Source organism: Arachis duranensis, chromosome 1 (assembly GCF_000817695.3).
Source record: "Arachis duranensis cultivar V14167 chromosome 1, aradu.V14167.gnm2.J7QH, whole genome shotgun sequence".
Lineage (NCBI taxonomy): Eukaryota > Viridiplantae > Streptophyta > Magnoliopsida > Fabales > Fabaceae > Arachis > Arachis duranensis.
Window position 1 is genome coordinate 86,921,573 of NC_029772.3, and position 11,008 is coordinate 86,932,580.

Genomic DNA, 11,008 nt, shown 5'->3' on the forward strand with positions numbered 1-11,008 from the left:
ATTTATCTTTTACATTATTAAAACTCTATAGCCATTTGAATTCGGCTGACTGAGATTTACAAGATGACCATAGCTTGCTTCAAGCCGACAATCTCCGTAGGATCAACCCTTACTCACGTAAGGTTTATTACTTGGACGATCCAGTACACTTGCTGGTTAGTTGTGCGAAGTTGTGAAAAAGAGTTGAGATTACAATTGTGCGTACCAAGTTATTGGCACCATTGAGATCACAATTTCCTGCACCAGTACACTTGCCGGTGAGTTTTGTGTTGGAATCTGATTTCCGCTTATCAAGTTTTTGGCACCGTTACCGGGGATTGACTAGATTGACAATGATTAAGTAAGGTGGTGGTCTAGATTAAGCACTTTTTCTTTGTTTTTCTTTATTTTTAACAAGCACACTAACTGTATGAATTTTTGCTAACCTTAACCTCACTCTAGCAGTAGCGTAAAGTGCTCTTGTTTTCTGGTTTTGTGCGTTTCTTCTATTTTGTTTGTATGACAGAGGCAAAGAGGGAAACCCCTATCCTCTGTGAGACTGACGAAAGAACTCTCAAGAGATTAAGAAGAGAAGCAAGAGGAAAAAGTGTTGTTAGTGAAGGAGCATCTGAGGAAGAATACCACGAAATGGAGGAGAATCCAACAAATCCACCAGTAAGAGTAGCCAACAACAATGGTCAACCTCAGAGGAGAGTCTTGGCTTCCTAAACCTTTGCTAATCCAAGTTATTGTGGGAGTAGCATCCTTACCTCCAAATGTCAATGCAAACAACTTTGAATTGATGCCCCAACTCATCATCTTGGTACAAAACAATTGTTCCTATGGAGGAGGCCCACTTGAAGATCTAAACCAACACTTATCCACTTTTCTGAGGATTTGTGACACTATCAAAACCAATGGAGTGCATCCTAACATTTACAAGTTGTTGTTATTTCCTTTTTCTCTCAAAGACAAAGCTACTCAATGGTTGGAGTCATTTCTAAGAGATAGCATCAACAATTGGGAAGATCTAGTAAACAAGTTCTTAGCCAAGTTCTATCTTCCTCAAAGGATCATTAGACTCAAAACAGAGGTCCAAACATTCACTCAGATGGATGGAGAGTCATTCTATGAGGCTTGGGAGAGATACAAGACCTTGATCAGAAAGTGTCCCCCTAAAATGTTCAATGAATGGGACATACTTCAGAATTTTTATGAAGGCTTGACCTTGAAAGCTCAAGAAGCACTATATCACTCAGTAGGAGGTTCTTTGCAATTGATGAAGACAACAGAGGAGGCCCAAAATCTCATTGATATGGTGGCAAACAATCAATATTTCTTTGCTCATCAAAGGCAACGCCAACTAGCCCATAGGAAAGGAGTCATGGAGTTGGAAGGTGTGGACACTATCCTAGCTCACAACAAGGTGATGTAGCAGCAAATCCAGCAACAATTTGAGCAAATGGCTAAGAGAATTGACAGTTTACAAGTTACATCAGTGAATGTCACCAATCAACCATCAACTGGGTGGGGAACAAATAAAGAAAACCAAGAGGATCAGCAGCAGGAACAAGTTCAATATGTGCACAATCAAGGTTCTGGATCAAATGAGGTTTATGGTGACACCTACAACTCCTCCTAGAAGAACCACCCAAATCTCATATGGGGAGATAACCACAATCAAAACCAGCAGCCGTAGTAAAGAAATTCAAACCACAACAACTCAAGAAACACGAACAACAACAACCAGCAAAACACTAACCCCAATCCATATAGAAAACCCCAAAACAACCACCCCAATTCCAGCTATTATCCACCTAATAACCCAGCTACTAACTAAAATAACCATCATCCATCCTTAATATTTCATACTTAGCCACAGATACCACAAGACACTCAAGGGATCTCCAACCTGGAGATACTAATGGAAAAGATGATGAAGCAGCAGGAACTAACCAGCAAGAATCATGAAGCCTCAAAGAGAAACTTAGAGAGATAGATTGGACAATTATCCAAGCAAGCTGTGATTGAAAGGCCAACAAGCTCACTCTTAAGTGACACCATTCCAAATCCTAAAGAAGAATTCAAAGCTATTCAATTAAGGAGTGGAAGGACCTTGGTGAATAACAAGGAAATCGACAAGAAGCTTATGGACAATGAAAAAAGGCCAATTGAGGAAGATGAAGCTGTACTAAACAAGAAGGAACTAGAGAAGCTTAAAGAGAACAATGACCAGCTACAAAATTCAAGAAAAGGGAAGCAAGTAATAAAAGAACCATCTCAAGAACAAAGGCAAGAAGTGAAAGCTCACACACCTCCCTTGCCATACCCTCAAAGGTTCAACAAGGAGATCAAGGATCAATACTTCCCCAAATTCCTTGAAGTCTTTAAGAAGTTGGAGATTAATATCCCCCTGGCTGAAGCATTAGAGCAGATGCCTCTATATGCAAAGTTCTTGAAAGAGCTCATCAATAAAAAGAGAAGTTTGCATGAGAAGGAAACCATTATGCTCACTGAAGAATGCAGTGGTGTGATTCAAAGGGGTATTCCACGAAAACTCAAAGATCCAGGGAGCTTTGTGGTTTCATGCACCATAGGCAAAATGACATTAGAGAAAGCTCTCTATGATCTAGGTGCTAGTATCAACTTGATGTCCCTCTCAATGATGAGAAAACTTGCCATAGAAGAAATCAAACCCACTAGGATGTCACTGGTGATAGCCGACAGATCAATTAAGACTCCCAATGCTGTTGTGGAAAATCTATTAGTGAAGGTTGGAGAGTTTATCTTCCCTGTGGACTTTGTGATCTTGGACACAGAAGAGGAAGGAAACAACTCAATTATCTTGGGAAGGCCATTTCTAGCTACGGCAAGAGCTATTATCGATGTAGAAAAGGGAGAAATGATATTCAGGGTACACAAAGAGCAAATGGTCATCAATGTTTTCAAATCAATGCAACACCCCCTTGAGCAAGAAAACTACATGAGAGTGGATATGACAGAAAGATTGGTGGAAGACATGCTGGAAGACAATTGTCATGAGCAATAGGAAGAAGAAGAGGAAATAGAGGTGGAACAACAGTTCATATAAGAGGAAGTGATGGAGATCGCCATTGAAGGCAAGGAAAAGGAGAAGCCAAAACAAGAGTTAAAGCCTCTCCCCCCTCATCTCAAATACGTGTTTCTTGGAGAAGTAGAGGCCCTGCCAGTGATCATAAACTCTTCCTTGAATATAGAAGAAGAAACAAAACTGATTGAAGTGTTAAAGGCTCACAAGACAGCCTTAGGTTGGACAATTGAGGATATCAAAGGCATCAGCCTTGTCATCTATATGCATAAAATTCTATTGGAGGAAGATTCAAAGTCTGTAGTTCAACCCTAAAGAAGATTTAACCCAACCATGAAGGAGATAGTTCAAAAAGAAGTGATGAAGCTATGGAATGCTGGGATAATCTTTCCAATCTCTAATAGTTCATGGGTGAGTCCAATTCAAGTTGTACCAAAAAAGGGAGGAATGACAGTTATCTCTAATGAGAAGAATGAGTTAATTCCCACAAGGACAGTGACTGGATGGAGGATGTGCATAGATTATAGAAGACTGAATGATGCTATAAGGAAAGATCACTTCCCTCTCCCCTTCATTGATCAGATGTTGGAAAGATTGGCAGGCCATGCTTACTATTGCTTCCTGGATGGGTATTTCGGATATAATTAGATAGTGGTGGATCCAAAGGACCAAGAGAAGACCTCCTTCACATGTCCTTTTGGAGTTTTCGCCTACAGAAGGATGCCATTTGGGTTATGCAATGCCCTAGCCACCTTTCAAAGGTGTATGCTCTCCATCTTCTCTGACATGGTGAAAAAATTTTTAGAAGTCTTCATGGATGATTTCTCTGTCTTTGGCAAATCATTTAACACTTGCTTGCATCATTTAACTCTTGTTTTGAAAAGATGCCAAGAAACTAACCTGGTATTGAATTGGGAGAAATGCCATTTCATGGTCCCTGAAGGGATAGTTCTTGGGCATAAAGTATCAAGCAAATGTATAGAAGTTGATAAAGCTAAAATAGAAATCATTGAAAAACTCCCTATACCTGTTAATGTGAAAGCAGTAAGCAGTTTTCTTGGGCATGCTGGTTTTTACAGGAGGTTCATCAAAGATTTTTCAAAAATAGCAAAGCCATTGAGTAATTTGCTAATGATTGACAGTCCTTTCATCTTGGATGACAGTTGCAAGCATGCCTTTGAAACTTTAAAGAGAAAACTCATTACAGAACCAATTATCACACCCCCTGATTGGAAATTGCCTTTTGAACTTATGTGTGATGCAAGTGACTTTGCTATTGGTGCTGTGTTGGGGCAAAAGAAAGACAAGCTGCACCATGTCATATATTATGCCAGCAAGGTGTTAAATGAAGCACAGAAAAATTATACCACCACTGAGAAAGAGCTTTTGGCAATTGTGTATGCATTTGATAAATTTAGATAATACTTGATTGGTTCAAAGGTTATAGTGTATACTGACCATGCTGCTCTCAAGTATCTAATGTCTAAACAGGATTCAAAGCCAAGGCTTATTAGGTGGGTGCTGCTGCTACAAGAATTCAACATTGATGTGTGAGATAGGAAAGGGAGTGAGAATCAAGTAGCAGATCATTTGTCAAGAGTGCCACAGAGACCAACCAAGATATACCACAGCAAGTGAATGAAAAATTCCCTGATGAGCATCTTTTCCAAGTTCAGCAAGTACCTTGGTTTGCTGACATAGCAAACTACAAGGTAGGAAGGAAGGTACCTCAAGAATTTTCCAAGCAACAAGTGAAAAAGCTACTCAATGAATCAAGGAAGTTTTTGTGGGACGAACCTTTCTTATTTAGGAGATGTTCAGATGGAATGATTAGGAAATGTGTTCCTGAGAGTCAGATGAAAAACATATTGTGGCACTGTCATGGTTCAGCCTATGGTGGACACTTTGGACCAGAGAAAACAGCTGCTAAAGTACTTCAGAGTGGATTTTATTGGCCAACCATATTCAAGGATGCTAGAGAGTTTGTTCACCAATGTAATGAATGTCAAAGAGCTGGAGGATTAACAAGAAGAAATGAGATGCCTCAGAATTACATCCTAGAAGTGGAGCTATTTGATCTCTAGGGCATTGACTTCATGGGCCCGTTTCTGCCCTCTTACTCTTTCAAATATATTTTGGTGGCAGTGGAGTATGTTTGAAAGTGGGTGGAAGCAATAGCCACAACCACATGTGATACATAAATTGTCCTTCAATTCCTTAAGAAGCACATTTTTACTAGATATAGAGTGCCCAAGGGTCTTGTCAGTGATGGTGGTGGTTATTTTTGCAATAAATAGATGGAGAAACTACTTCACAAATATGGAGTGATACATAAAGTAGCCACACCTTATCATCCACAAACCAATGGCCAAGCAGAGCTTGCAAATAGGGAGCTAAAGAGGATTTTGGAAAAGACTGTGGGAGCTACTAGAAAAGATTGGTCCAGAAAGCTAGAAGATGCACTTTGGGCATACTGGACAACATTCAAAACCCCTATTGGAAAGTCTCCATTTCAGTTGTTATATGGCAAGTCTTGTCACCTCCCTGTAGAGCTCGAGCATAAAGCTTTCTGGGCCACTAAACTCCTCAACCTTGATTCTCAAGCAGTAGGAGAGAAGAGGTTATTACAACTAAATGAGTTAGATGAGTTTAGGCTAGAAGCCTATGAAAATGCTAAGATATACAAGGAAAAGACTAAGAGGTGGCATGATAAGAAGATCTCAAAATAGGAATTCAAACCAGGATAGCAAGTACTCTTATATAACTCCAGACTCAAAGTTTTCCCTGGCAAGCTCAAATCGAAATGGACTGGTCTTTACTTGGTGACAAAGGTTCTTCCTTATGGAAGCCTTGAATTGTTAGATGAAGCAACAAAAAGCCAATTCACAGCAAATGGTCACAGGGCAAAACCTTACTTAGGAGGTCAATGGGGCAAAGAAAAGGAGGTTCAAAACCTGAGCTGAGTAAGAATGAAGGATGTCAAGCTAGTGACAATAAAAGAGCGCGTGTTGGGAGGCAACAAAACTTGAGGTAGTTTCTTTTCATAGTTATTTCAATAAAAAGGTTAAGTAGATTTATCTGTATTTCAAGGGGCTAAGTTTGGTGTTGCACACCAAAACAATTTAAGGGAGAATGAAGAATGCTAAGTTTAGTGTTCGACCAAAATCTCATTTTAAAACACATTTTCACCTTCTGCATAAAGGGTTGCTAGCTCCAAGCAATCAGATAAACCATTTAACCATTGTCTGTTTTCTAGTTTTAGTTTTATAACCTTCAGCAAAGACAAAAGGGTTTCACATATGGTTGATTTGATGCATGAGAAACATTGGCAAGGGACTAAGTTTGGTGTTCACACACCAAGGTAAGTTCAAAAGCCCACAAACAACTTTTGCATACTAACCAGTTGCCTAAGGGCTTGAGAGACAAGCAACTTCTAAGGATTATGCAGGAAGACATTCAATCTGTAAAAGGGATCTGCATTATCATCCAAAGGAGAAACAACAGAGAGAAATAATGATGACAGAAGGAAAAGCTGAGAGGCATTCCCAATAGGTTGTATTGACACTTAATCCTTGATTGCTGTGAAGTGTTTTAACTTAGAGATTCCTATATATCTTGCTAAAGTGTTTAACTAGGTGTAAGTGGAGATGTTTACCAAAAATGTTAGCCTGCATTATACTGTCATTTCTCATTAGCTTGAATTCTGTTTTCTTTCCCTTCTGCATAAGTAAAAGAAAAATGTTTGAAACAAGAAAGTGATTTTCCAATATTGTAGAACTTAGAATGACATTCAGTGGAGGTAGTTGTTTGATTTAATGATTAGCTCAAATAACAAAAGCTGCATAATAACATGTTCTTTGAAGTGTGAATTAGTTTGCTACTATAAAGTTTGTTTTCAATAAATACCCTTGAGAATGAAGCCAAATAAGAAAGAAAAAGAAAAAGAAAAGCCAAGAATGGGCAAAGAAACAAACAATAAGGCTAGACACCAATAGCTTTGACCCTAGGACATATGTCTGTGGTGTTTTTGTACTAGGATATGCTTGGACAAGTAGGTTCTGAGGAGTATTTTGAAACTTGGCCACTTGGATCAACTGATCTGGGATTGCCAACCGAAAATCCACTATCAAGAGCAACCTAGCTACAAAGCATTTAGTAATCCAAAGAGATGCTGGACATTAATGTTCCTAGGAAGAGATTGTGAGCCATGTGTCTGTGGTGAGAAAGTGTTGAGCAAAACTAAGCCAAAAAGCTGCTGCAACACTTGCCACCAAGCTTTCATTAATAAATAAGATTTTTAAAGCAAAAGAAAGAAAGAAAAAGCTAGCAAGGGATCAAGCAAAAGTAAGGCATTATAGCAGTAACTCTAGTGAATCTTTGAGGAAACATTTCTTATCTATTAGCAAAGAATAAATGAGCTACATTTGTCTGCATAAAACCCCATGAACCAAGTTCAATTATCTGCTAAATAAGGACATGTATGCTTCTCTGTTTCATTTCATTTTCTCTTATGTTTAAGTGCTTGCTTGGGAACAAGCAAGGTTTAAGTTTGGTGTTGTGATGATAAGTCATCTTATGCTAGCTTTTCAAGCATTTTTCACTTGTTTCATTAGGTTTTATGCACTTTCTTGCGTTCTAAGTAAGCAATTTGGAGTGGATTTGCATGATTTTGTTGAATCAATTTACCACCCTTTATTTGACACAAAATAATGAGGTTTAAGCTAGAATTAGTTGGTTTTGGAATGATTTATAAACCTTGTGAATTTGGTGATCCTTTGATTGGTTGTTTAGATTACTTGTAGGTGAAGAAAAGAAAGAAACAAGGAAAGCGTGCCTCTTAAAGTGTGGCCCAAGGAAGGAAAAAGTGTTGCACATCAAGAGGCCAAGGCATAGCGCTCACTAATTGAGTGTAGCGCTCTCTATTTGAGCACTAGAGACCAAACAACCAAAGCCAAGTGCACAAAGGCAAGGAATGCTGCGCTGCATGACTTAACCGAGCGCTACAAGGAACCAAGGAAACAAGGCAAAAAAAAACATAGCGCTCGGTTAACTTAGTTAACCTTTTCGGGCTTCCACCAAAAGAAAATCAAGGCACGGCATTTGCTAGTGAAGGAGCCAGGACTCGAACCGTGCACATAATGGAACCTAGAGGAGCGCTACTCTTCACAAAGGAAATTGGCAAATGCAACCACCAGGGCTCGAAATGGGGAATGAGGCAAACAACAAAGGGGCGCTGCGTTAATTCCCTTAACTGAGTGCTAGAGTGCAAGGCAATTGGCATGAGGAATGGGCACAAAGTGCATTCACGAGGATTCGAAGGGGGAGTCCCGTTCAATCTTGTAGCGCTGCATTACAATAAGTAACCGAGCGCTATGAACAAGCTTGGACGAACCTAGGCGAAGGAATTGAGCGCTGTGCTACCTAAGCTGACCGAGCGCTCCCCTGGGAGCTGGCCTTGATTCAAGTTTAATTAAAAAACCAATGTGGATCCAGTTCTTCAAAAATTTGAAAAGCTCACTCCAAATTCAGAAGATCAAAAATTAGAAAGTATATAAATAGGAGTTAGTTCGATTTAGGAAAGGACTTTCTTTTCATTTTTTAGTTTTATTTTTAGCTCATTTTTAGTTTTCACTTAGTTTTCACTTGAATTTGGGATTGAAATATGAATTTTCTTTTTCATTATTTTTGCTTCTGAATCTTTTACTTTCTGTTTTGAATTTTGGATTAAGATTGAAGGAATTCTGTTTCAATACTTGATCTGAAATTCATGTTTGTCCTCTTCTGCATAATTCTGATAATTGAGGAATTAGATATGAGTTTTATTCACTGCTTTCATCTACATTTCTTCTGAAATTCATTTTCTGTTTGATCAAGGAAGGAATTGAGATCTAGATCTAGCTGTTAGTCTCATTGATCTCCTGAGAACTTTAATTTCACTTTTAGATTTTACAATTGAGCTGAGCTTACTTTCTGTTGTGTTCTTCAAGCAAATTTTCCATTTATGTTGAGATCTGCTGCAATTTACTTCATCTTCTACTTCTTTGATCTATTGCTCTTTACATTCTTTGGTTAAATTCTGAATTCCAGCTCCCACATCCCTTTACTATTCAAGCAATTTATATTTCTTGCACTCTAAGCTTCAGTTATTTACCTTACTTGCACTTTAAGATTCAGCTCTTTTAATTCTTCTGCACCTTTAGATTCTGTCAAATTCCCTTCTCCCTTTTATTTTCATGCAATTTAGCTTCTGTTGGTTACAATACAACTCAAATCATCAACTATTTTCTTGACTAAACTAACCACCTAACTAAAATTGCTCAATCCTTCAATCCCTGTGGGATCGACCTCAATCATGTGAGTAATTACTACTTGATGCGACCCGGTACATTTGCCGGTGAGTTTTGTGTTGGAATCTGATTTCCGCTCATCACCTAACACACAACACCCACACCCTTCCTCTTCTCCACAACGCTATTACCCCCCACCACACCCTCATCTCTCTTGCACTTAGCCCTTCACACCACGCTTCTCATACACACTCAACGCACAACACGCTCACCATATACACCCACACATGAAGAAGAGTCGTCATAGAACTGCGAAAAGAAAGAGACGTGTAGGAGGGAGGGAGTATCGTGGAGGAGGAGGAGCTGTTTACTGCAGAGGAGCCCGATGAGAAAGAGATAGCTCGCGCAGAGAGAGAAAATGCAATGGATCTATTGCCGAAACCCTAGCTGTGTTGCCGCACCTTGTTTCTACCACCCTTGGAGCTCTGCTACTGCTGCCGTGATTGTTGCCACCATGCATTGAGTCGAGATTTGTTTATATGTTGGGCCGAAGGCCATGGTTGGTTATGTTTGAGCCCGAGGCCTTGATTGGTAAGTAAGGTATATATTATTCTTATTACTGAGATTGGAATTCTTATAAGGGAATAATGAATTTGAATTTTCGGATAGTTAATTTTTGTGGTTTAAAAGGATTGATAAGGCGAACGATGATCGTTGCTTTTGAAATTCATTCGTCTTTTATACGTTTTCTCTTATGACAATTCTTAAACCCTCTATTGAGAACCTACTAGGATAATGTTCTCACCCCCTACAGACTTCTCTTTTCAGGACGGACGAGGAAGCTGTGTGATGTTTTAGTCATAGTTTTTTCTTCGCCTTTGTCATTATGATTTGTAATTGGGGTAGGAGTTGTAATGATATGTATGTATATAATGTTTGTAAGTTGCATGTGTAAGAAGTTCTGTATATATGTATATGCATGTTTGTAAAGTAAAAAGAACATTCGGTTTTCAAAGAAAACAGCGATACGGTTTCGATTTAAATGCTCCTATTTTATTATTAAGTATATAGAAGTTGTCGTAATATCCTAGTTATCATAGTGGCACAGCTGGAAGTGTGACATTCTAGTAATAAGGATGTTACATAAAATATCATATTTTAATATGATAGAAAATAAAAAAGAATAATATTATTAGAAATTATACATACTAACAACAGAAAACATAAAAAATAGAATAATATTATTCTCAAAAATTCAATATTTATTATTAATATATTATTTATTCATATTAATAGAAATAAGCTACTAAGCTAATATTAACCAAATAAATATTAACAAATTAACTGAAAAAAAATAAACGTACATAATTAAGATGTCCCAAATAATTGATAATATGATCTGCCGCAAATGTATAATTACATACCATTTTAGGCGTAATAATTTCACTCTCAACTAAAACTAACTTACTCACTCTCAACTAAACCCTAAAATCTCTCTACAAATGTTACTACCCTAAACAAGTGGTTTCGATGTAGTGGCATTGGTAAATCAAACTTAATAGCCATGATTTACTACCATTGCTTGTCTATACTAAATCGAATCAAATGGGGTCGATTTAGTGTTATTGTGCCTACATGTAGAATTCGAAGTCAGTTCATTTGAATTAAAAACCAA

General features: G+C 38.2%; 1 protein-coding gene across 1 annotated transcript; it reads left to right on the forward strand.

The window, feature by feature from the left end:
- Window positions 1–1,441: 1,441 nt before the first annotated feature.
- On the forward strand, window positions 1,442–3,028 carry LOC107491512 (uncharacterized). Its single transcript, XM_016112359.1, has 2 exons — window positions 1,442–1,591; window positions 1,997–3,028. The coding sequence occupies exons 1-2, from the start codon at window positions 1,442–1,444 to the stop codon at window positions 3,026–3,028; spliced, it is 1,182 nt and encodes a 393-aa protein (XP_015967845.1).
- Window positions 3,029–11,008: the final 7,980 nt, after the last annotated feature.